At 49.4% G+C, this 25,924-nt stretch overlaps 2 protein-coding genes, 1 long non-coding RNA gene, 1 other non-coding gene and 1 pseudogene across 5 annotated transcripts in view; 2 read left to right on the top strand and 3 right to left on the bottom strand.

Moving 5' to 3' along the window:
• The window catches only part of LOC145722801 (uncharacterized), a 287,389-nt gene that overhangs the window by 163,677 nt on the left and 97,788 nt on the right, over window positions 1-25,924 (top strand). The gene's annotated exons all lie outside the window — the stretch shown is intronic.
• Window positions 951-1,033, bottom strand: TRNAL-CAG (transfer RNA leucine (anticodon CAG)). Its single transcript has one exon. It is a non-coding gene; the product is annotated as a tRNA-Leu (tRNA).
• On the bottom strand, window positions 5,095-19,578 carry BTN1A1 (butyrophilin subfamily 1 member A1). Of its 2 annotated transcripts, none has more exons than XM_031030788.2 (8): window positions 15,429-19,578; window positions 12,226-12,360; window positions 11,687-12,031; window positions 9,631-9,912; window positions 7,966-8,115; window positions 7,465-7,485; window positions 7,344-7,370; window positions 5,095-6,960 (listed from the first exon to the last, which is right to left on the bottom strand). In XM_031030788.2, exons 2-8 carry the CDS (start codon window positions 12,302-12,304, stop codon window positions 6,287-6,289), a joined length of 1,578 nt encoding a protein of 525 aa, XP_030886648.2. In that variant the 5' UTR covers window positions 12,305-12,360; window positions 15,429-19,578; the 3' UTR covers window positions 5,095-6,286. The 2 variants fall into 2 exon arrangements, with proteins under 2 accessions (XP_030886648.2, XP_030886647.2); XM_031030787.2 differs by having other exon boundaries at window positions 12,937-19,578.
• LOC115941760 (small ribosomal subunit protein eS27-like pseudogene) lies at window positions 8,669-8,858 on the top strand (annotated as a pseudogene).
• Window positions 19,695-25,905, bottom strand: LOC102739476 (endogenous retrovirus group V member 2 Env polyprotein-like). Its single transcript, XM_006751932.3, has one exon. The coding sequence runs from the start codon at window positions 21,849-21,851 to the stop codon at window positions 20,511-20,513; it is 1,341 nt and encodes a 446-aa protein (XP_006751995.2). The 5' UTR covers window positions 21,852-25,905; the 3' UTR covers window positions 19,695-20,510.

Raw genomic sequence — 25,924 nt, forward strand, 5'->3', positions numbered from 1 at the left:
ATTTTTGATTACTTGGGGTTTTGTAATAAATTATGTAAGAATAATAATACTCACTGTCCAAGTTTGGAGTTCATAATAGAAACATTGTATGCTAATATTTGTAACTAGCTATTAATGCTTAAGACATTAATGACTTATCAGGACATCAGGAAACTTGAATTTTAGGGCTATTTCTGAAGATGTCACTAAACATGAATTTCTGTGTTTCTAAATCACGTTCCCTGGTTCCGGGATCCTGTTATGAAGTGCAAACTTTGCAAACTGCCCTGATGGACAGACCCCCATGATCAGCCATTTGCTCCTGTTGTATGTCAAGGAAAGCTTCGGATCGGAATATGTAGGAAGATGTTCATTGACAGCACCCTTTTCTGTGGTGGCAAGACGTGGGACCCAATTTGGGAGTCATCCCTGGGTACTCACTTGCAGATCTCTGTGCAGCAATTAGAAGCAATTGGTCTAGATGTGCAGACAGTAACAGAAATAAGCCTCAAAACCATGGTAGGACAGGAATAAAGTAAAAATAGAATGGGATATGTGAAAGAGCGCCATTTACGTCAATTAAAAACGCAAGCACTGAAACCAAAAATGTATGTTCTACAGACACATTTAGAAAGAAAAAGATGACCTTTCTCCAGTAATTTCTTATGGTTATTGGGAAATGAGATTGAGAAAAGGGTATTAGAAAGAAATCCATAAGTAAACAACACAAAAGAGGGGCCCTGGGGACATCAGTGTAATTTAGGAGTTGACATTCCTTCAATTCCTTGAATGTGAGAGAGACAGGGATGAGATTAAAATTGCTAGTTCTTAAATCGTCTTCTAAGTACATAGTGCTTAATTCTAGAGCGCGGATAAGAAATTTTTTAAAAATTGATCATCCTATGGGGGCGTGGAATACAGGAAAAGGTGGCGGGATACATTCACTAGTCTAACAACTAAAAGCGTTGCTCTGTCAGGAGTGGGATTCGAACCCACGCCTCCAGGGGAGACTGCGACCTGAACGCAGCGCCTTAGACCGCTCGGCCATCCTGACTCGGCGGGTGCTGCTCTTGCGCCGAATTTACTTCTGGCTCTGCGGAAACACTATTCACTTCTTTGTCCGAGATACGGGAACTCCTCGGTGGAAGAGTGAAAGCACGCCTCCGAGAGCCGCCCGGGGCGCTCGCTTGCCGGGGGGTTCGAGGGGCACCTGCTGTGCGACCTCGGATTCGATTCCGGGCCCCGGAGGAGCGGGGCGGGATGCCCGCGAAGAAGGGCACTCTCGGCAGAATCCTAATTAAATAATGCCACCGCCTTCTTGGCATACGCGCTTTGCCCCAGGAGGCTCTAGGCCGTTCCAGGTGAGTGCTGGCTGAGGCCGAGCCCGCGGGTGCTCGCTCACTCCTCCCCAGCCTTTCCTGTAAGTCACCCAGCGGGTGCTTACCGCACCCCCACCCCCGACCCCCACTCCGGGAATCGGTGTTAGGACGCCGGCTGGTCTGGCTTCTTGTTCTGAGTGCATTTAGCTCTGTGCACTGAGGATTTGCGGGCGTTACTCTATGGATGTTTTACTGCAATAAACAGTTTAAAAAAGCAAAAAAAAAAAAAAAAAAAGTGAGTAGTTTCTGTATCTAGCAAACCCGGCAGGGGGCCTTGATGCCAAGCCTCTGCTGCAGCCACTTCCGAACATACCTAAGGCCAGACGGGACCTACTTCAGGTGTAATCGCCCAGCCTGGAGTCAGGATCCTGTGCTCAGAGTGGCGCTGCCTGGGAGTCTGGGAACCTGACTGCGAGTTTCAGACAAAGCTAGAACTGGTCAGTTAACTGCCTGCAGCATTGTAGACCAGTCATTTCGCCTCTGTCCACCGGAGAAACTGCTTTCCTAGGCGCTTGAGCGTTACATCTACATTCAGCCGAAGGACTACAGTGCTTCATCTCTTAAATTATGCGTCGAATCCCCATCGCCAGGGAACCAGTTAGAGGCAAATTCTCAGTCCCATCCAGACCCACTGAAGCAGACGTTTGGGGGACAGAGTCCGGTAAGGTGTGTCTAGCAAGCCTCCATGTAATTCGGAGCCATGCCCAAGTTTGCGAGTCACCCGCTTTAGGCACAGCAACCCTGTCAGGCTCAGAGACCCGCTCTGCCATTAGCAGGAGGTGAAATGTGAAAGCCTGTGGGTATTTCCAACGTCCTCCCACCTCGGACCTAAGAGTGCCACCTGGGAGTTGTATTTGGCAGGACTTCCCCTCCACTCCTAGGTGAGCACCCAAGCTTGGGATCATTATTTTAGGGGTTAGCTGTAAGAAAAGGCTAGATCTTCCTTTTAAAGGTAAGGTGGAGGGGCCACATCCAAAAAAGCGTTCAGGCCTCTGTGGAACAGGGCTCTGGCCCAAAATATGTGTGAGTCACAGAGTGCAGGGGCCCAAAGCACAGTGTACAGGGATGTGCAGAGGCTCCGGACGGGCGTGCCCACCTGCGCCTCGACGTCTGAATGTGACTCACTGGAGAGAGCCAGGGATGGGACTATAACCAAAGGAAGGTGTTCCCTGGGACCTGAGAGGCCAGAGCCCAACCTCTCCAGGAGATAAGATGGAAACAATCTGTAGAGAATGCTAAAGTCTGATTATTGGAGTGCTTGTATGGGAGGAGGTTGTACGTAAGCATTTTGTGAAGACAAATATATCTCTCAAGGATGCAGATAAACTTTCTGGGTTTTAGAGGTCCAGCAACACCAAATGTCATCTCTTTTAGAAAATTCGGGGAAAAAGCCAGACCTACCAACACTGATCATTTCCTCCAGGCACTGGTACCAGGTGCCAGCTAGAAAGAGAGCCTTAAGGCTCATCAGGTAAGTTCTTCCTTAGAGGTGTCTCAAGCAAAGAAGCTAGAGCTGGGGGAGGGGGAAGGGGGGTGGGAAGGGAGGAGACAGATGTTCCCTACGAATCTACTGTCAGCTCAGTACTGTGTCTAGTGACCATTTTCCTTGAATGGCCAAGGAAATCATGGATCTTGGGGAGGTCAAGGATCATGGCGGGAAGGGGAGGGGAGTCACAGAGATGATTAAAAACTATGACTGTCTTTCTATTCTCGGAGAGGGGTTCTTGGGGCAGCCCCGTCTGTTCTGGGTGAGATTTCACATAACATTTCAGGATACACATTATACATTAAACTAGCAGAGCAATTGCCTGAGGTTCCCAAGTATTTTAAAAGAAATTTGGACTTTGGGGGCGCCTGGGTGGCTCAGTTGGTTAAGCGACTGCCTTCGGCTCAGGTCATGATCCTGGAGTCCCGGGATCGAGTCCCACAGGGCGAGTCCCGCATCGGGCTCCCTGCTCGACGGGGAGTCTGCTTCTCCCTCTGACCCTCCTCCCTCTCATGCTCTCTGTCTTTCATTCTCTCTCTCTCAAATAAATAAATAAAATCTTTAAAAAAAAGAAATTTGGACTTTGTTTTTCTCTGACTTTCTAAAAGTATAATTTGAACACAAACGAACACTTAAAGCCATGATAAATGATTTTCTTCTCCCAGGAGGACAGTGGGGGAGGGGTGGCATGGGGTGGACAGTGTGGGGTGAGAAGTGTTTGAGGCAGGGGCATGGGAAGGACACTGGGTGTTGGGGATCCATGAAATGATACGGGAAGGGGCCCTTTCTATCTGGTTCTCTGGGTGCCAGCCCTTGGTCCAAGTAAAAGGTGGCACACTTAGTTGCTTTTTTCTTCTCCTGACCCTCTCCATGCCTAAGACTCTCCCACCTCAGTAATTTCTCTAAGCCTCTAGTCCTGCTATTCAACTGTGGTTTGTTCACGGAAGATGTCCTAGACACAGAGAGCAAGGACACCAGCGTTCAGGTCCTGCTTTGCGCCCAGACTCAATGCTTTAATCAAATCACTTTATGTCTCCTGGCTTCAGATTCTCATCTCTGAAAGGAGGCAGAGGGAAAATGTCGACAGTCACTTCTCATCCATTACATCTTCTTCTCAACCTCTTCCCCAAATACTTGTGTGGTCTCCTGATTTACAAGCCTTCATGAGGATTCATTTTAAAATAATCTAGCAGTACATATATGGAAATGTGTTTATCTGGATATTGTTATGTAGGTCTTGAACCCGAAGTCCTAAATCATAATCATAACCACAATCATTACCAAAACCTAAACGGAGATGGGGCCTGGAGGCTGACAATAACAAAGCTGAGTAATGGAGAGTTGTTGACAATGTTGTATGTCACAAATCACAGTGAACATGATAATAGACCTGTCTGGTGTTCAGAATTTCCACCTAAGAGACAATGTTGGGCTTTAATTTGTCACAGTCTTCTGTGAGGGTAGTTAGTAGACTGAAAATTTAGGAAAGTTGGTTTTTAGCTTAATCATGAGAAATGTAATGTGGTACAATAATGGAAATAATATGTTAGGGTGAGCATAATTTGGAATTTGGATTTCTTGTTGTTTGATCCGTTAACAGATCTGATTTCCATGATTTCCTAGCAGGAGACACGCATCTGAGGTGATTTTCCCGCCACTTGCGGAACCTTTGGAGACTCCCATTCCGTCCCTTTGGGCAGCAGAGATGGCTGAATTGCATTCAGGTCAGACCTTCTATGAAGGAGACCACTGTCGACCCTCGTTTGGGGAAACACAGGGAAAGTGTGCATGTCACTGAACTACAAGGCTCTTCAAGCAGGAATCCTTGGAAAAGGGGTTTCTAAAGATCACCAAGTTTTTTTGCTTTTGGTTTTCCAATTACAAGGCATTACCATTAAAAATTTCCCAAATATTTCCTCCTCCCAGAAAAGTACTGGTAACATTTGAAGAGGTGGCCTCACTCACCTACACCTGGAGTCAATGACCTTTTTAGGAGTAGATATGGAGTCAGCCCCCGCCCCCCGAACGGAGGCTGAGGGGGGGCAGCCACCAGCACGCTGGCCTCTGGGGGCAGCTAGATCCCCACATGCCAACAGCCCCTTGTGCCCCCTGCCCCGGCGAGCCCCCCGCCCTCCGGCCGCAGGTGAGCCTTGGACACGCAGACGCGGGGCCCTGGCCAGCCAGCTGCGTTCCCGCTTGTTCTCACTTCACTTCCACTTGTCGGGATAAAGGAAAGATGCAGGTGCCCCCTTTGGCAATCAACAGACTTATTTATTAGGTTAAGACCATGGGCGACATCTACTCTGGAAACAGGAAAAACGCAATGGAAATGGAAGGTGTGAGCCCAGATAAACCCGCAGTTCAGGGGCATGCCGAGCCACCGTATACAGGGAAGTGCAGACACAAGGCGACATGGTCAGCTAGCTGTGCTCACACAGGGACGCAGCATCTGGGGCCCGGGGACAAGCAGCCCGCGGGGTGGGGCGAGTGAACCCTGGTGGGGGGTGCGCATGGGCGGCGGGGGGAGCGAACTGAAGATGCCTTTGGGGGTTTAACCCAGAGGTTGGGAGGAGGACTGAGGGGCCCTGAGGCCGACCCTGGCGGATAAAGGGGTGATGTCACTGAGGAGGATTCCTGGAAAGCCTCTGGGATGGAGAGATTCTACAGTGAAAGGAAGAAGAGAGCTGGAAACTTGTGTGGCGTCCACGGAGTGAGGTTGGAAGGACCCCCGGGTGAGGGGGAAACAGGTCAAGGCAGAGAGGAGAGCAGGATCTGGGGCACGGCCAGGCACCCAGCCTGGGTTTGGTCTGAAGTTTTCTCCTGGATCAGATCTTTTGTCCGCCCCCCAGCCCCACTCATTTCATCCCTTCCCCAGGTCCCCATACCCATGGCTCAGATCCCGCAGAAGTAGGGCCAGTTTTCTCTACTCTGTAGGACATGTCTTAGAAAGCTGGACATACAGGCCCAGAAAGTCTAGAAACCGGCCAGGTGTTCATCATTGGCCTGGGTTCCCCTCATGATGTCCCCCCAGTTCCTTTATGGGATTTCAGCCTTGAATCTTCTCTTCCCAGAACCTTTTGGGTTTCCTGCTTGCCTAAAACCTGTTCCTCGACACATCCCTATCCTGGACACCCAGATGTTTCTGTCATAACCCCGTGCCAACCTAACCCCATCTTGATCGCTGAGCTGCCCCTCCCTATAGGATTTGGCCTCCAGGGATAGGAGACTGCTGGAAGCAGCTTCAGCGTGACCTCCTGCCCCCTGAGGATCAGCACAGAAGCCGATGAGGAAGGCCCCGCACCCCGCACCCCACCTCCCCAAGACCAACTGATCCGTTCCCAACATGGGGAAACAGGGACTGGGTGGACCTGGCCACTGGTATGTCAGAGGGGATGGAGGGGAGGGCTTAGGACAAAGGAAAGCAGCTGGGCTGGGACATTCCTTAAGGTGCCCTTTGGCTGGGCTGGGTAGGGATTAGCTTAGAATGAAGGGTATCCGTATCCCCAGAGGCAGAGTCCTCCCCCATGGGGGACAGTGGGATCTCCTTAGTGAAGTCCTTGGCATCAGCAACAACTGTGACTCTCTCAGGCCCGTCGGTGACTGGGCAGATGGCCAGGGGCTTTTTACCACAGGACCACAGGCAGAAGAAAGGCCGGAGGGGGCCAGAGAAGGAGGTGTTGGAGAAAGTATAGATATGGGACCCATCAGTCATATTGTAGAAGGAGACCTCTCCTGATTCGTAGTCCAGGAAAATCCCAACCCGACGGGGCGGTCCTGCTAAGGGGAGAGGGGTCCGCAGTGGGGTGAGGGCCCAGTACCCATTCCCATACAACTCCACAGCCCAGAACCCATTCTCAGGAGTCATGGGGTCAAACCCTTTCTTCATCACATTCTCCCTGCACACCCCAACCGCCCAGTCAGCCCTGTCTCCTACGTCCACCTCCCAGAAATGTCGCCCTGCTGTGAAGGTCTCACGACCCAACACGCAAGGCCAGAAGTCAAATCTCTCTGGTTTCTCAGGCAGTTCCTGACGTGAATCTTCCAGTCGGACAGATTTGGAATCCTCATACAAAAAGAGGTGGGGGTGGGCGGTGTCTGGATCCAGAGTCACATCAACTAGAGACAGAGAGAGAGCAAGTCTGAGCATCAGTGAGCATTAGGGGTCACAAGACCTATTCTTTCTTCTCAAAAAAAAAAAAAAATAGAGCACTGTTCTAGAAATTGGCAGGTCCCCACAGGAGGGGAGCTGTTTGGCCCCCTCCTGTGACCCGTCAACAGTCACGGGTCCCTGTCAGAGGGGCTTGTCTTGTAAACATCTTCCAAGGGCCTTCTATGTGCCTCAAGGAAAATGTGAAGGCCGTTTGCCATCATCTTTCCCCTATCTATCCCCCCGCAAAACTGGGTTAGTGTTTTTATTTCCAAGTATGACAGGACTTTGAATCCCTGGGGCATAGAGCCTCAGAGCCCCTGAGAAGTCTGAGAAGTTCAGAGCCACCGACCTGCATGCACTGTCGCCTTTTTCCACTCTGCAATGAAAGAGAGAGAGAGTCAGTGACAGGCTTTCTAATAAGGAGAGAGAACACCTTGTTGGTGAAATAATGACAAGAAGAGAGAACTTACTGAGTTCTTCCAAGAGTTTCTCTAGAAAAGAAACAGAAATACCTTAATGACCTTCTAGAGTGGACATGAGGGAGGGGAGAAAGCTAGTGTGAGGAACACACAAAGGAGTGCAGGGTTAATTCATGATTACCCGATTACTGAAACTCTATCAACAAATGAGGAACAAGGATTATGTTTCGTTTTGTTTTGTTTTTCTAAGAAATGTGCAGGAAGTTCCTACTGGCTTGGGATCAGATCGTTAATCTTTCCTGGGAAACCAAGTTAGAAGTCAGGAGAGAGTCTGAGGGAGGGCAGTGAGTGAATAGCTGGTCTGATATCTCAATTAGCACTGGTTTTGACTCCTTCGCCCCAGACCTTCATATTGGGTATCAGTGTGCTTTATAATCCCCCTTCTTGACTCTCAAAATTCTAGAATCAAATATCTTCCCATTGGCAGCCATCCCAAAGGACTTGGATCCAATCCCACTCGGAAGCACGCCCGACAAGCAGCCTATGACTTACCCTTAGAGCTGAATTCGTCCTTTCTCTGTCTGGATCTTTCCTTGTAGAGTCTCCAAGTGCAAACTATGGACCCAATTGTGAGAACTCCTAGGACCATCAAGATGACAGCCACCGCCACCATCCAGGGAGTCAACTTTGGGAAGAAGGAAGCTGAAACAAAATCCCCAAGAAGGACGAGGTGTTGTGCGACTCTGAGCAAGGCCAGCTCTACTTGATTCCGAAGGGGGTTGGAAGAGAGGATGACCTGGCCCTCTCCCACTCCTCCCGGGGCAAAAAATAGACCTTCCAATGTTGCTGCTCCAAGCTTTTCAGAAAAATGTTGATCTTAGGTGGGAGAGGGCGGAGAAAGAGAGGAATGAAGATGAACAGGAGTCATTTCAGGCCTGACAGTGTCACCTTAGAGATGGGGACTGGCTGGGCTTGCAGAAGGATCAACATGCCCTTGGCTGGAGATTTACTACACCTGCCCTTGGAAGGGGAAAAGAAAAAAAACATAAAAAGAAATGGCTAGGGGGCGCCTGGGGGGCTCAACTGGTTAAGCGTCTGCCTTCAGGTCAGGTCATGATCCCAGGAGCCTGGGATTGGGCTCTCTGCTCAGCAGGGAGTCTGCTTCTCCCTCTCCTTCTGTCCTCCCCCTGCTTGTGTGCTCTCTGTCAAATAAATACATAAAATCTTAAAAAAAAAAGAAAGAAAGAAAGAAAGAAATGGGTAGTTCAAAGCCCAAATTCCATTTTTATGGATGGAAAATGTCAAGGTTGCTACAAGATTACCCTGGATTTCAGCCATGCTCAGACGGTGGTCCTTTGTAGAGGGTGCTCAGCAGTGCTGTCCCAGCCAACAGGAGAAAGGCCAGACTCACAGAAGGGTGCTCATTTAGAAGAAAGCAACACTAATGGTCCCCACAACCTCTTGAATTTCTGTTACATTGCAGAAAGCCTTATCGGTTCAGTAATTCCAGTTAGTGTACCAAGATAATGTAATTATGTTTAGTTCTGTAAGGGATACAACAATGATCTATTTTGGTATCAGTTTTTCAATAAAGTTTTGATTATGGGCAAGAAGAAAAGAAGAGTCATTTCGGGACAGGACCTGGGAAGGGAAGAAAGTAATGGGTCAATTCATGTTATTGTGGAAATTCTTTCTTAATTATCAATGCAGGATGGAAGCCAAGGGGATGAAGGAAGTAAATCAGGAAGGGAAAATGTCACCTCTGTGTGCTACAGGATGGGACTCAATGACCAAAGAATAAGGAAAGGTTCCTGCCTGAACCAGAGGTAGTCTGGAGGGAATAATGAGATTTGCTTTCCTGAGGACCCTGGAAACCTAGACAGAGCTCTAGCATAGGATGGGGAAGACAGAGGGGCAAGGGTAGAAATGGGTTTTCTTATTACTCAAGGAGAGAAAGCCCCAGAGGCAAAGCCTCTGTATCTAAGATATATCTCCTAAAACGGAAAATCTGGTATTTCTATGAGATCGAGGCAGATTTTATGCATTTGGAATCTTTTCTCTTCTAATGAAATTGGTGGGGCTCCTTCATGTCAGTGGTCAGGAGCTTAGGTGGGGACAGTAGACAGCTGCACCATGAGGGCCTGCCTTGGGAAGGTGTCCCAGGTAATATGGCCCTGAAACTGTGTCCGATAGGAACCCAGCGCTGATTTCACTGACCTGGTATGGAGATGTCTACTTCCTTCTGCTGGCCAAGAAGGAGGTTCCGGATACAGCAGGATATATTCTTCATGAAGGGGTCTCTGACGATCACTGAAGCTGCCACAGTGAACAGGCCTTCTTCATCAGGATTCCTAGACTCTGACGTGGATGGAAACTTCTCTCCCTCAGAAGTCCCCCACTGTACCTGGGGCTCTGGGTACCATCCTACCGAGGTACACTCCAGCCGGACCTCTCCATTTTCTCGAACTTCCATATGGATGTGAGGATCAGAGCCCAGAGCTATGGAGAGAGAGGCTGGCCTTACTTTTTCAGTGGACAACCTTCTGGGAGCCTTATAACCACAGGGTTACACCGTTTGAGAAAAAGAAGCGCACAGGGACTGGGAGTGAGAGGGACTCATCTCCTATTTCATGACACAAGGAAGCTGTGGCATCAATAAAAGGAATTTCATAACCTTATCAGAGAGGGATGCCATATTGGGAGTTAGGGTTTGAAGTGAGGGCAGGAGTTTGATGGACAGATATAGGGAGCTTTTCTGATCAGCAGGAACAGGGAGACCAATGGCGAAAAAAGGCAGGTAAGGGAGCTCCAGAGAGGGGAGAGGGCTTTGCGGTCTGAAGTATTACCAAAAGACTTTGAAGAGAGGGAGAACTGGGAGTGGGTATTTGAGGATGATCCGAGAGGAGTACTTGAAGAGAAGGGGGATTGCGGCTTCTTTGCATGGAGCTTGTAGCTGTCAATCTAAGCCTCCTTTACCTGTGATACTGATTCAGGAATTTTCTTAAATGGGTTTCAACCTCGTCTTCCCCCCAACACAGTTATGTCCTAACATATATCAACATAAAGCTGTTTTTCCCTTCTGTCTTCAGCCTGATTATTCTCACAATTCTACAGAGTATAGACAAACACCAAGCTGCAGAGAAGGCTCCTCAAACACGTGTCCACACTGTTAGTCGAAATCCATGTTCCAGTATGTGTGTCTATGTGACAGTGTGGATTCTTTTCATGGAAAGGGCTGCCACTTTCAGCAGAATCTCAAATATATCTATCACTCATAAGAGGTAACAATGACAGTTCTATGCTATCACATCTCTAGGGTTTTATTGTCAACTTTTAAGATAATTCCCTAAAAAGGAAATGTGAGTTATACATAATGCTGCCTCATGGGACACCCTGTTCTGAGGCAGGGACCCAAATTACACCCCAGTATTTTTTAACTTTACCTTTAATATATACATAAAAGGCAATACATTTATATGCTGCAGAGCCACCGACCTGCAGTCTGAGGCACAGTAATAATATCTTACAAGTAGGCAATGCTTCTGCAAACACTGACAAGGCAGTTTCTTAGGTATCGTGTAATTTTATTTCATTCTTGCAAAATCTCATTTGATGGGTGCATGCCCATTTTTTCAGTAGGAAATAAGGCTCAGAAAGGGATTTGCTTGCTTCCACTCACTAGTAAGTGGGAAAGTCAGAGCACAATGCTTGCTCTCCTCCTGAATGCTTACCATTTCCATTATGGTTTCCGCCCTGAATGTGGGCTTGAAGCCAAAAAGGAAACAAAAACCACATACTTTTCTCCGTGGATCAAGAATGTGAAGGAGCAGCCACGCTCTAGGACCTTAGGAAATCCGCCCTTAGGTTCTTTTTTTTTTTTTTTTTTTTGAAATCCGCCCTTAGGTTCTAATCCATAAAGCAGCTTCAAAGGATGCGCAGCACAGCCTCACCCTAGCGGTGAAAGGTAGACACGACTTAAATGTTCAATTCTGAGCCTGGAGCAAGTGTATTAGTGTATTACGAGGTACTCACGGCGAAGAATGTTATATAGCCATTGCATCTTGCATTTATGTAACTCATGACGTGGGGAAATGCTCTGTCCCCACTCTCAAACGCCCCTCCGGGTCACCTCCCACTCTAGGCCTGCCTGCCAACCTCTTCCATCCCAGGAGGGATTTGGGCAAAGAATCGGGTGGCTTCCAAAGTCACGGGGCCACAGGCAAATGTGCGCCGCCTGGAAGTCGCCGGACAAAGCGCAACCGCGCGCACTCACCGGCCACCTTCAGGTGCACGCTGGCCTCCTCGTAGCTTCCGTCCTGCCGGAAGAAGCATCGGAACTCGCCGTCGTCCGAGGCCCTGACCCGGTGGATCCTCACGGCCACGCGCCCTGCCGCGATGTCGCGGGCCACGAGCGTGGCTCTGCCGCGGTACTCGGCCGCCTGCTCGGCCGCCTGCTCGCGCCCGTCCCGCCGCACCAGCACTGTCGCCACCTTCCCGCGGACCCAGCGCAGCTCCATGCGCTCGGCGCTCACGCTCGGCGACAGGTGGCAGGGCAGCTCGACGTCGTCACCCACCGCGGCCACGATGGGCGCCGCCGGCCCGATCACGTCGAAGTGGGCTGCGAAAACCAGGCGGGCGGACAGGGTGCGGAGGGGGCGGCTGAGCGCCGACCGCGACCAGGCCCAGTCCCCGCGACCGTAGCTCCTGCGCCTCGGGGACCCCCGCGGAGGGCGCTCGCGAGGCCTCTCCTGAGCCGTTCCGGCCGCGGGTGCGGCTGAGGGGGCCAGGGAGGGAGACCCAGGCGGCGCCTACCCGAATCCGGCTGGCACAGCTGGAAGAACGTGAGGATGAGCAGACCCCTGGGCAGGCCGGAGCTTGGGGAAACCGCCATCTCCAGCCTTCGCGGGGCAGCAGGCGCCGGGGGCCTCCGGTCGCCCGAACTCCCGCCTAGGACGTGAATGCACAGGAGGTCACGAAGTTTCTTCAGACCCCCTTCTGCGGCGTCCTCCCTGCCGCTCTTTCCAACCTTTGCACCCGAAGCCTCCCCCTCGCCGGCTCCCACTGCGGACTCTCGGTCGGTCCAGCCGTTGGCACGCGCGCACCCACCGCCCGGTCTGGTCAAGCCTGGGTACAGCCCCAAAATAGGCCCTCAAACCCCAGGAGACTCGTAGGAGAAGGGAATTGTGAGACGTAGTACCCATTAATGGGTTGCGTGTCAACGAACAAGTCTTGGGACCACGGCTCTATAAAAAGCCTCTTTTCCCCTCAAATACAGTAACTGGGTACTCGCTTTCCCAGTGACAATAAAGGCGAAGCAATGGAGGCAAAGACAGGAACCAGGGGATTGAACTGGAGGAGAAAAGAGTAAAGTCGAGAGGAGAAGGCACAAGAAAGGGGAGCTGGAGAGAGCAAAGGGTGCGCGGTAGAGAGCCCAGGACTGGGGAGGAAGGAGCCGGAGGGAGAGCAAATGCCGTCCTGACTGCTGGCTCTCTCAGGGGAATGAGAGCCCTCGCAGGCACTGACCTCTGATCCTGGAGGAAGAGGCACCAAGGAGTCCAGCTACCCAGTGACAGAGCTGCTCCTGGCCCCAGGGGCAAAAGTTAAAGGCCAGAGGAAGAGGGAAGGGGGAAGTGCTCCCAGCAAAGCCTGCCCCCAGGCCCCAGATGCATTTCCTTTGGGGGGGAAAAAAAAAGTTTTCCAGAGAGATGAAGGGTCTGTGCATTTGTGGTCTTCAGCTCAAAGACCAGGATATACACTGATGAGCTGCACTAAATAAAAGGCAATCAGGTGAAAAAGGAAGAGGGTCAAGACAACACTAAAACGAGATTGTAAAGCCTTAAGCCAGTCATTCACCTCTTCAAGCCTCACTTCTTTTACCTCTAAATTAGGAATACTGTTAATAATACTTTCTCTGGAGAGGCGCTGCATTAAATGAGATTAAGCAAGTAAAGTGCTTCGCATACCATAGGGATTTAGAAGAGGGTAAATTGTTATCCTATTGTTGTTTATGTGGGTTGAAAATTTAAAGGTAGGCTGGGAATGCATGTGTGTGATTCCGTTTTCAAGGCCTCCAAGAAGTTACCTCCCTGCAAGCAATTCAGCCCGCATTTCCTTATTTTGGGCTAAACTTCTTATTGTTATGAAAAAATTTAAAAATATGGAAAAACTTGTTTATTTTTTAAAAGATTTTATTTATTTTTATTATTATTTTTGAGAGAGAGAGAGAATGTGAGCTGGGGGTTGGGCAGAGGAAGAGAGAGAACGTTAAGCAGGAGCCCCACCACAGGGTTCCATCTCGAGACCCTGAGATCATGACCTGAGCCAAAATCAAGAGTCTAATGCTTAACTGGCTGAGCCACCCAGGCACCCCTTTAAGACTTTATTTTTAAGTACCCTCAGGGTGGCACCTGGGTGGCTCAGTTGTTAAGTCTCTGCCTTCTGGCTCAGGTCATGATCCCAGGGTCCTGTGAGCGAGTCCTGCACTGGGCTCCTGGCTCAACAGGAAGCCTGCTTCTCCCTCTCCAACACCCCCTGCTTGTGTTCCTCCTCTCGCTATCTCTTTCTGTCAAATAAATAAATAAAATTAAAAAAAATAAGTATCCTCTACACCCAATGCAGGGCTCAAACTTAAAAGCCTAAGATCAAGACTTGTATGCTCCACTGAGCCAGCCAGCCACCTCTGGAAAAATATTTTTTAAAAAAGTAGACATCACTCACAATGTCACCAACTAATGATAGCCTCTATTCACATTTTGGCAGAATTGATGAAGCTTTTGCATAATTTGAAACATTGCTTATGCTTACATAATATCATATCGTGGGTTCCTATAATTCCCGAGAGGGTGGGATATCTTAGTGGGTTTTGTTTTGGTTTTTTTCAGATTTTATTTATTCATTTGAGACAGAGAGATACAGAGAGAGCACGAGCAGGGGGAGAGGCAGAAGCAGTCTCCCCGCCGAGCAGGGAGCCCGATGTGGGGCTCAATCCCAGGACCTTGGGACCCCGACCCAAGCCAAAGGCAGAAGCCTAACTATCTGAGCCGCCCAGGTGCCCCTCTTAGTAGGTTTTTGGGTGGGTTTTTTGTTTTTTTGTTTTGCCTACTATAACTAGTGCACTTTATACATAAGTCTTTGTCCACATCTTTGATAACTTCCTGACAAACTTTCTGATAAATTCCCAGAAATATAGTCATCAGGTCTGTAAGTTGAATTATGAGCTTATTGCGAAAGTTCCCTCCTGAGCTGTTAAACCTATCACACCATTAATGGAAATGTCTTTCTCATCTAATTCCTGCCAACACTGAGGGCTATGACTCCCCATCATCTCTAATGGGATGGGTGAAATAGATGAAATTATTATTTTGCTAGTCATTTATATGGCAGTGAGGCTGATCATTTTTCATATGAACCATTTAACATATTCTGGAAGTGATCTTTTCAGGCGAATTGCCCATTTTCCCCCAGACAGATTCTGCTGTTTCTTATCAATCTGTTTTTTTTTTTATAAATCAAAGATGTCAACCCTGTATTACATTTGTGGCCCAAATCCTTCACCACCCCAGTTTGCCTTTTAATTGAGACTGTAAGACCAACAAAAGATCAGGGCTCCAACGGACTCTCCAGACTGCCAGAACGGCTCTTCCCAAATGCAGATTTGGTTCTGTTTGTCTGGAGAACCCTGACTAATTAATACAATAGAAATATATCCCTTCCGTTCAGTGTTTCCAACACTATTGGTTATGTAGCTGTGATTTCACGGATCCAAGTATCGCATCTGATTTCCTTTCCTTTCCTGTACAACTTCTTGTGCTTTTTGGAGATGGACGAGGGAAGGCGTTAAATGGTTCCTCTTAGTTCCTTTGCTTACTTTTCTGTGTTCTCATCACACATTTTTCCCACCTGTCCAACAGCCTCTGAGTACCGTTTCCACCGTGAAACCTATCCGATGATTTATCAGCGCTAGGACATCCCCTCCCCGCCCCTGGCCCTCCCAGAGCAGCGCTTCTTTAACTTACCCGAGCCTATGCTTCCCTGGAGGGTTTTCTAAATAACAGATTCTGATTCGGAGGCCTGGAGCAGGATCAGAGTTTCCCACGGGCTGCTGGTGGCTGCTGGTCGGCAGGGGCTTTACCTCGATCCTTCTTCAGAAGCCGCAGGTGAGGAGGCAGCTGCGAGCTTTCCGTGAGTTGTGGACATGCCCCTGAGGGGTGGCTCTGGCTCAGGGTCTCGGGCTCGTTTCTTTTGCTAAACCAGTCTAGGACAAAGGATGAGGGCAAATGGGCATCGGGTGTAGCACTGAATGCAGTGGCTTGCGAGGGAGCTTTGTGGTCAGCTGCTCTTTCTTGGGGCACACACTGTTGGCATGCTGATAATCATCAGAAGTGACCTAATGATAGGTCCGCATTATAACAGTGACACCAGGGGCACCTGGGTGGCTCAGTTGGTTAAGCGACTGCCTTCGGCTCAGGTCATGATCCTGGAGTCCTGCATCGAGTCCCGGGATCGAATCCCGCATCGAGTCCCGCATCGAGTCCCGCATCGGACTCCCTGCTCGGCAGGGAGTCTGCTTCTCCCTCTGACCCTCCTCCCTCTCATGCTCTCTGTCTCTCATTCTCTCTGTCTCAAATAAATAAATAAAATCTTTAAAAAAAAAATAAAAAATAACAGTGACACCATTCCCCTATTTACCAAGCCTGTGTTCAGTTTAGGTGAGTTGCCGCACCAGGGTTTGCATAAGGGAAGGGTGGCTAGAAAGGAAGTGAGGAGGCCTGGAGAAGACAGGGATGGATTTCTGTGTATTAGAGGGGCTCGCGGAGGTGGAGGGAGATGAAGTGTGCCCTGGGGAGCAAGAAGATGCTGGGGTCTGGTTGAGTGGGTACATCTCTGAGTCATATTCCTGGAAATGCTTTTGAAATGGAGAGTTCCAGGAAACACAGAGGAGGGGCAGACAGGGAACTTACGGGAGCCAACCAAGTGAGGTTGGACTGAACAGGGGGAAATAGGAGGATCCCGGGAAGGGGTCAGGGTCGCGTGGACCACTCTTTGAGTTCTTTCCAGAATCTACCCTGTGCAGCCTCTTTCCCTGCTACCTGGTAGGCAAACCCTCCAAAGCAGGGCTACCTGCATTCACCGTCTGGGGGGAGGCTATACAAACATGAAAATACAGAGTTTAGCCCCACTTTGGCTGAGGATCTTCCAGGGTGAGTATCACAGAAAGTGTATGCTGGTGATTACTGAGAGAGACAGACAGACAGACAGATACACACAGATACACACACACAGAGGGAAACTGAGAAGAGCTAAGAGGAGGGGGAAGGGAGGGGAGGGGAAGGTAAGGGAGAGACAGAGCCAGTGAATGTGAGAGATTCCAAAGGCATCTCTTTTTTCTCCAAAGAAAAGAGACACCATGCTAAGAATTGTCAATTACCCTCATGAGAAGACCTTTTCCAGCCTCCTCACTGGCCTCCCCTCCCAGCCCTTAGCCCCTACCCATCCTGCCTGCACCCGCCCCCCCAACTTATTTCCTAATTATCAGCTTCAGATGAGTGTGCCTTCAAGTTACTCAGGGAAAGAGAAATGAGTTCACTAATCTTACGGTCACCTTCCAAGAGGCCTATATGTCTCCTAAGGAGCAAGTTGATGCAATTTACACTATCTCTCTTCTCTCTGCCCTCATCGCTAAATTGTTGTATTTTTCATTTTCGTGTATCCTGAGCCTTCGAATCCATAGTAAGTAGGAGCTCAGAGTCCCAGAGGAATGAAGAGCCACTGATGTGCATACAATTGTGGTTTTTCCATTTTGCAGTAACAGAGAGGTTTTATAACAGATGCAAAGCCTTGTTTGAAGAAAAATGTGGGAGAACCCCAGAATTCTCCAAGCTCTTTTAGGAGTTTCTTTGGAAAATAAACAGAACTAAAGCAATTAAGATTTGAGTTAAGACATGGGAAGGAGGATGGAATGTGCTTATGAATCACACAATGGAGTGAGTGTTCCCTTCTGTGAATACCTGATTACCGAAAACCTATCAATAAATCACGAACAGGAATGCATTTTGTTTCAGTTCTTAGAAATCTGCAGGAAGTTCCTTTTGGCTCTAGATGCTAAGAGATGTTGCTGTATCTGGGGAATTTAACTGAGAGTCTGGAGCCAAGTTTGGGATGGATGGGAATGAGGGCTGGGAGGCTGATAGGGTTCTGACTTGCTCGTGGTCACGCTGGACCCCACCAGCCAAAGCCCACCTGTGGCCGAACCCAATTTGATGGTACCTTTGACAGCAGCGTGGATCCCATACACCGTGGGGAGGCTGGGAGGTGGGGTGTCTCAGTGAGAGGGTGTGGGAGTAGTTTATAGGATTTCAGTTTGTGTTGGGGGTCTGGGAGAGGGTCTAAGAAGGAAAGGTTGCTCTGGATGAATGCTGTTGGAAACCAGGCCACTGTTGTGTGATCGGATATTCTACTTTTTATTAGGAAGTAGAACAGAGCAGGTTAAAACTCTAATTGGTAAAGCAGCAGCTAGCTGAGACAGGGATGTGTGGTCATTTCTGTGGTTTGCATGTGCTCTTGTGTCTTTGCGCTTCAACCTGGTTACACAGGAGACATGTTTTGACTCCATCACAATCGCGGAATGGGCTTGTCTGACGGTGACAGCCGCCGTCATACCTGCTTTTTGCTTTCTCAGTCAGAGACCACATTCTTCTTCTGATCTCAAGGTGTTCGGGGTTTTATAACCTTGAGAATCCCTAAAAAGGTTATTTATTTATGTAATCGCTACACCCAACATGGGGCCAGAACTCAACCTCAAGATCAAGGGTCGTATGCTCCTCCAACTGAGCCAGCCAGGCACCCTGAACCCCTTCCAATTTTGAACAACTTGGAATCCTATTTCTAGATTCTGGACTGGGATGACTTTTGACTGGAAGTCATCTTACAAGGCATGGAATCCAAGCACATCTAAGGTTTAAATGCTTATTAAAGGCACAAACACCTGACAAGCAGCCTGATGTAGTGTAACAGGAATCAAACTCATCCTTCTTCCCTGTGTGCCCCCCACCCCATTTCATTTCCAAAATAAAAATGCTGTCCAAATGAAAAGCCTCAGACATGTGATGACCACTGAGCATGTAAGGGAGACGAAAAAAAACAAAAACAAAAACAGAAATTTTGATGATGAAAGGTAGCAGAACAGGCCACCCCAAATACGCCGCTTTGTCATAGAAATTATTTTGAGTTGAAGGTAATTTAGAAGCAGCCAAAGCAGTTAGAGGCAAAGACTTAAGTAGAATTTTAGTTCTGAATGCTGTAGGGGAAATGCATTTTCTTTGGAATTATCCATTATGTGCATTTAAACTCTGCCAGAAAAAAAAAATTGTTTTAATCTACTTTTTGTATTTAGTAGTTATTTGTGTAAATTAAAGCTTTTCAAGTTAGATGAAAAAAAAAGGCACCTGGGTGGCTCAGTTGGTTAAGTGTCTGCCTTTGGCTCAGGTCATGATCCCACAGTCCTAGGATCGAGTCGCACATCAGTCTCCTTGCTCCCCTCTACCCCTCCCCACTCGTGCTCTCTCTCTCAAAAATAAATAAAACCTTAAAAAGAAAGAAAGAAAAAAGAAAAGCAGCAAACACAGGAAGAGCTCTTTACCTTCCCCCCTTTTTGCCTAAAGGCTGGATATAAATTCTTTTACTGGAGGACTGACATTTACCAGTCCAGAGAGGAACCAGAAGAATCTACAGACTTCTCCATAACTTCCCTCCCTTCTGTTTACCTTCCCTTGGGGCCTAAATTTGCTTTCCTTTGTCCTGTCATCTCTCTGCAAATTTATTGTACTTTATTGAAGATGGTAAATAAGTTGGAATTCTAAGTTGCCATTCAGACTTACTTTTCATGTGCACTGCTTGCATTAACTGTTTTTCTCTTGTTAATCTTTTTGTTAGAGTCCTAGCTGAACACCCAAGATGGGGAGGGGTAAAGTTTGGCTTCCCCTACAATGATCTAGGGAGAAAGGGCAGGGGGCCCCCACGACGTGCCCCTCTGTCATACTGATTATCTTAATTAAGTTACTTACAAAACCACGAGTTCAAGGACACTCACACCCTCCTCCGTTCCACTAAAAGTAGGAAGCAAATCTCCCATATGAAAAATACCCTCCCTGTACTCAGTAAAAAGGCACCCACATCACCAGAGACTGGGGACTGGAGAGATCCAAAAAAGAGGACCGGGGGGACTGTTCTCGACCCCAGGGCTCTTTGGCTCTCAGCAAAAACAGACATTGACGCGAGGCAAGGAAAGATTGAGGCAGTGTTTATTGGGGGCTTATGCTCCGGTACCAGGCAGGGAGCGCCGGGAACAAAGGCCCGGAAAGTTTGAAGGGGCTGAGGCGGGAAAGCAGGGACCTCCTAGCTGGGACGGGGCGGGAGGGGAAGGGGCGGCGACACGGGACGCTGCGCGCAGGCGCAGTGGACAACACGCGTCCGCAGGCAGCACGTGACTCATTAGCATGTCAAGTCTCCGCCCCCGGCCGCCGCCGTCAGGATTGTGGCGAGGAGAGTGGGTGAAGGGTCAGCACTGGGGTCCCCCGCGGCACAGGCTGGTTTAGTCCGGTTTCTCCTGCAGAGTTCCTTCCGGCAAACATCCCGCTTCCGCATCCCCGAGATCGACTGCGATATACTGCTCAAAAACGTGGGGTTCAGCCTCTTCTAAGGCGATGGGCACAGAGCAACGGAGCTTTGTGGGCTGGAGCCGGGGGGGGGGGGGTCCCCAGACACAGCCTCTGTTCTAGCTCAGCCCCCCTGAGAGATTTTACCCTCCTTACTCCTAAGGAGGAGGGGCCGAGGGTCTCATCTTCTGAAACTGCTTCCTGCTGAGCGGGGCGTTGTCCCTGTCCTACCCTGGAGGAGTAAAATCTCTCGCGGACTGCTCTAACGCCCTATAGGGACCTTGTTCCTCTTGGGACCCGGTAGGTGGGACCCTTGTGCCACCAGCAGTTTGACACAAACTTAACCAAAAGATTAAAGAGGCAGGGTCTGAATATCAACAAAGGAATGATGGCCACAAGAGGGCCCAGGAAGGGAGGAATCACACAGCGCTAGGCACAGAGCCTCTACTTGAGTCCCAGAGTTTGGGCATTGTGATTATTGAACCCACGCGACCATCTGGTTCGTCTGTAAGGCTCCTGAATATTTAGCTCCACTTCCCCAGAGTTGTTGATGTATGTACAGCAAGTGTTGTTGACCACTGCACAGACACCCCCTTGTTTGGCCAGAAGATAATCTAGAGCTAAGCGATTGTCAAGTACATTAGCCAAGGAATCCGGGCACTCCTGGAGGCCCTCCAAGCTGTCACCAGTGTTTGTAGCCAGGTTTTCTATGACCTGGGTAAGGTTTTTTAAGGTTGTTTCATGATAAGCAAAGCCCCCCCAGGGGGCAGCCAGTCCTACGGCTTCTCCAGTTGTTGCCAAGATGAGCCCGAGTGCTCTCTTTCGTCTGGTTTGAGCGGTGACGTTATATATCGTGGCACCTAATCCTTTAGGACCCAATCGTCCCAGAGTGCATTCTCCCCGGAAGTGAACATTATCTACACATGAATAGGCCACCGCCCGAAGAGGCCAGGAGAAGGAGGAATTAGGGCTCCCTTCGTAGGGTAGTTTATTTTGTGGTGGACCGCAGAGAAAGAGATACCCAGGTGGGGTACAAGCTTGGCGGGGTGAAGAGGAATTAAACCAACTTCGTAAAAGGGGACCCCAGTTAGGTGTACTCTTGCATCTGGGGGACAGGGGCCCTCCGTCCAGTGGCCCCCCACCAAGCTCTGAATCCTCTTCTATTCCCTCCTGGCTATCGAAGGCAGATGGGGTCTGATAGGTCAGTCTCCAGGAAGGGGTTGCTGTTCCTTTCCAGTATGTACAGGATAAGTTAGGTTGGTCGTCTGGGGAGAGTAGAGACGAGTCCACACACCAGTGGGTCTGGTTGGGGCTACATGAAGAGCTTGAAGAGGAAAATGACATAGGATAAATGGAGGGCGAGCTTCCCATGTTGGTAAGGCAGGTATCTGTCCGGCAGGGGCAACAGGGCTGTCCTTGTTCTTGACAGAGAAGAGGCCGCTTAACTTGGAGACCAGTTTGGTTCCAAAAGTCTGTAAGTCTGACACACCTCATATCATCACGATCATCAAGTTCTACTACTAGAAGGGCTGTGCTTCTAACAGGACCAGAAGTCAAGGTGAGAGTAATATTCTCATTTATAGGTACAAACTGGAGCTTAGGAACCCCATCTTGTGGGTGAGGATGACAAATCCAACAATTAGAGAGATTATTTCCCGAGGCCACAATGCTAGAAAAGTTGACAATTGAGTTTTCTCTCCAGGTTCCCCCCCCTTTGTTATTTTCTTCCCAACTCATCCCCAGGAGAAGGGCCAAGAGAAGGATCCACTTCATCAGTCCCATCATTGGTTTTGACCTTCTAGACCCCGCAGGGGCAGAACGGGTCTTTCCCAGGGAGTGGAGGTGACCCGAAACAGTACTCACAGAGAAGAAAAAGTAAAACAAACGCAACAAAAAGCAAAGTCAGCAAGCCAAACCACCAAGGTATAATCACTTATCTGACTCTGAGGGTTGCTTCTTGAACAAGTATTTGAGGTCTTCCACAGGCTCACATGAGTAAGATGGTTCTGGGCCTTCCAGGTATTTCTGAGGATGTCCAGGAGAAAAAGGTTTTAGCCTGAAAAGATGTACCCGGCTAGGGATTCCCTGGAGCTTAACTGCTGTTGGGGTGGCTAAAATCACTCAATAGGGGCCTTTCCACTTGGGTAGCAACTGATCTTCCAGGGAGCCCTCCTTCCAAGGAGGTTTTAAGGAGGACCTGATCCCCTGGATTAATTTGCAGAGGTGGTGGGGCGGGGGCGGGGGAGTCTCTTCTAAATTACCTCTAGGGGGTGCTGGTAGCATGTGATTAACATAATCCACAACAGCTTTTTGCACCTGTCCCAAATAAAACGATGCAAGCTCTGGCTTATTTTCCCATCTAGTAAAATACCGGGGGTGAGGAGGCGCCTCCCATGTCATTTCAAATGGGCTGCATCTTAGGTTAGTCTTGGGGGCAGTGGCAATCCTGAGTAGTGTAATAGGAAGCAACTGGACCCAAGGCTCATGAGCTTCTTGACAAAGTTTTGCTAAAGTCTTTTTTAGGGTATAAGTCATCTTTTCAATCTTCCCTGAGGAATGGGGGTGCCAGGGAGCATGCAATTTATAATTTATTCCCAGGGCCGCTGAAAGGCTCTGGGTGATTTTAGCTGTAAAAGGAGTCTCTCACTTTGGAGAGACTTAGAGACCCCGAACCGGGGAATTCTCTTTTAAGAGGGGATTTACAGACCTCGGTTGCCTTCCCAGACCGGTGGGGAAGGCTTGTACCCATTTAGTAAAAGTATCGACAAACACGAGGTGGTATTTGTAGCCTGCTCGTGGTGCAGCAGGGTAGACTACTTGCCCATCTTCCCTGGGATATGGCCCCTGCTGTTGGACTGGTATAAGAAGTGGGGACTGATTGGATGGGTCTGTAGTTTGTTTTGGGTGCATTAAGTCACAGGCGAGGGTAACTTGTTTTATTGTCTAAGTCCCTATCCTGAAAAGACCTTTTGCACCAAGTCCCATTGGACGTCTCTTCCATAATGGGTGGCATCATGGAAATGTTGAATGAGCTTTTACTGCTGGGCTTCCAGAATGAGAATTTTGTCCTCTCTCATAAGCCACCCCGTGCTTTGTTCTGTATATCCCTGTCTCTTTGCGTCCTCCTGTTCCAGCAGGGGGTTCTGTGGCTGGCCGGGGAACTCATGGTGGTAATCTGAGCTGGCTCCTGAGCTCAGGTGGCCTGTTTAAACAGCTGATTGGGGGTGCCTGGGCGGCTCAGTCCCTTAGACGTCTGCCTTTGGCTCAGGTCATGATCCCAGGGTCCTGGGATCAAGCCTGCCTCGGGTTCCCTGCTCAGCGGGGAGTCTGCTTCTCCCTCTCCCTGAGGCTCCCCATGCTTGTTCTCTCTGTCAAATTAATTAAATATTTAAAATAAATAAATAAACAGTTGATTGGTCAGCCTTATTACTTTCCTCGCTTACAGAGGTCCTATCTTTTTGACAACTTTCACAATGGACTACAGCCACCTGACTGGGAAGTTGCACTGTCTTTAGGAGGGTGAAAATTGGGTCCTAGTGTTTTATTGGTGAATTCGTAGTTGTTAACATTCCCCTTTCTTTCCAGACGGCAGCATGGGGCATATGGTACAGGGAACCCATATTTTGAATCAGTATAGAGACTTCATCTTTTTCCTTCTCCCAACTGTGAGGCCTTAATTAGGGCTATCAGTTCAGGCTTTCGGGTGGGCGGAGCGTTGAGGTGGAAGAGCTCAAGCCTCTAAGACTCTACCTAGGCTCATTATCATGGAGCCTGCCTTCCAGACACCTCCCTCCGCAAAACTTCTCCCGTCCCTAACCGACACCCTATCTGGATGGTCAAGGCATTTGTCTTGAAGGTCAGGTCTGGTAGAATATGTCTGTTCCATTGTCTCCACACCCTGATGCTGGAGACCCTTACCTTCTGCAGATGGGAGCAGGGTAGCAGGGTTTGGTCTGGCATACTTTTCAAATAACATCCGGGAATCTAGCAAGAGGGCCTGATACTTCGTTAGCCTTCCTCCAGTCAGCCAGTGGTGCCCTTTACTTTCTAATACTGTCTGAACCTGATGCGGAGTTACATGTTGACTCAGGGTCCGCTTAGAGGCCTCACTCACTAAGAGAGCTGGGCTATGCCAGCAACTGGATCCAGTTATTTTGAAAAATAGGCTACCAGTCTCTGATCAGGGCCCAGCTTTTGAGCTAGGACCCTCAAAGCAATCCCCTGCCTCTCACGCACATAGAGGTAAATTGTGCAGGGGCCCCACCCAACTCAGTTTTCAAGGCTTTAAAAAGGCCCACTAACATCAGTCTGTTGTAGGGGTCCCCTTCCCCCCCCCCTTCAAGGCCGATAAGGGGCTTCACCATTAGGCCATAATTAGGGAATCAGATGCAACAGGGCTCTGCCATATCCAGAAAGCCACAGAATCTGTGGCTTCTGGTTTGGGGAATGGGCAAGGCGCTGATGGTCCTCTTGGGATCCATGGCCCAGTGTCAGGATGAAGCCCAAATATTGGCCCTGTTGTTCTGATATGTGGGCTTTTGATGGGAGAACCCTATATCTTCTCTTAGTAGAAAATTTAAAGTTTTTACAGTATTCTGGTCAGAGGCCTGCTTGGTCAAACTGGCTATTAACCAATCATCAACATACTGTAAGAGGATCCCATGTCTCATTTTTAATTCCTGTAACTCTCTTGCCGGTACATTTCCAAATAGATGGGGGTGGTCTCTAAAGTCCAGGTGTACTAAGTAGTCCCTTGAGTACCAGGGGTTTTTCATTCAAAGACAAGTAAATACTGACTTTCCTCATGAAGGAATATGCAGAAAAAGGCATCCTTCAGGCCCGGGACAGTGGAAAACTGAGCACTGCCAGGAACCTGGGTAAGCAGAGCATACCGGTTGGGTGCTCTTGGGTGTATGGGAGCAACTCCTTTATTTACAGCCCTCAAATCCTGTGCAAAGCAAAATTCTCCTTTGGGCTTCCTCACTGGGAGGATTGGGGTATTACATGGGGATTGACAAGGTTTGATCAGTCCATACTTGAGAAATTTTGAAATTAATGGCTGGATTCCTCTGAAAGATTTACTTTTTATGGGATACTGTTTTTTCCAAGGACAGCGTGCACTGGGTTTTAACTTTATATGAAGGGGGAGACATTTTTTGCCTCACCCAGATATGAGTATCCCACACAGATGGATCTCCTTGGTTTTGTGTTCAGAGCAATATTTGAGGGCTCAAACCTGGGACCATCCAGTGGTGCCAGGGAGATGAGAGTGTGGGGGCAGGGGACACCCAGGTCGGGCTTAACCCACCAGAGGGTCCTCCAAGGACCCTGCAGGGGACCAACACCGGGGAGGTGAGAGTCAGGGGACAGGGGACACCCAGGTCAGGCTCAACCCACCAGAGGGTCCTCCAGTGACCCTGCAGGGGACCAACACCGCGAAGATGAGAGTGTGGGGGCAGGGGACACCCAGGTGGGGCTCAACCCACCAGGGGGTCCGCCAGGGACCCTGCAGGGGACCAACACCGGGGAAGTGAGAGTCAGGGGACAGGGGACACCCAGGTCGGGCCCAACCCACCAGAGGGTCCTCCAGCCTGCAGAGATCAACACCGGGGAGGTGAGAGTCAGGGGACAGGGGACACCCAGGTCGGGCCCAACCCACCAGAGGGTCCTCCAGCCTGCAGGGGACCAACACCGGGGAGGTGAGAGTCACGGGACAGGGGACACCCTGGTCGGGCTCAACCCACCAGAGGGTCCTCCAGCCTGCAGGGGACCAACACGGGGGAGGTGAGAGTCTGGCGGCAGGGGACACCCTGGTCGGGCTCAACCCACCAGAGGGTCCTCCAGCCTGCAGGGGACCA

Source organism: Leptonychotes weddellii, chromosome 8 (assembly GCF_054177405.1).
Source record: "Leptonychotes weddellii isolate Sample4059 chromosome 8, ASM5417740v2, whole genome shotgun sequence".
NCBI lineage: Eukaryota > Metazoa > Chordata > Mammalia > Carnivora > Phocidae > Leptonychotes > Leptonychotes weddellii.

Bases quoted from the DNA above. Each gene is read 5' to 3' on its own strand.
- BTN1A1 (XM_031030787.2), bottom strand. From the start codon at position 13,135: ATGCACAGACCCTTCATCTCTCTGGAAAACTTTTTTTTTCCCCCCCAA. The intron at 9,913-11,686 runs GTGAGTGCGCGC...CTCTCTCCATAG, and splicing joins CGTGCACCTGAAGGTGGCCG to CTCTGGGCTCTGATCCTCAC. The intron at 7,371-7,464 runs GTAAGTTCTCTC...CTTTCATTGCAG, and splicing joins GAAACTCTTGGAAGAACTCA to AGTGGAAAAAGGCGACAGTG.
- LOC102739476 (XM_006751932.3), bottom strand. From the start codon at position 21,851: ATGATGGGACTGATGAAGTGGATCCTTCTCTTGGCCCTTCTCCTGGGG.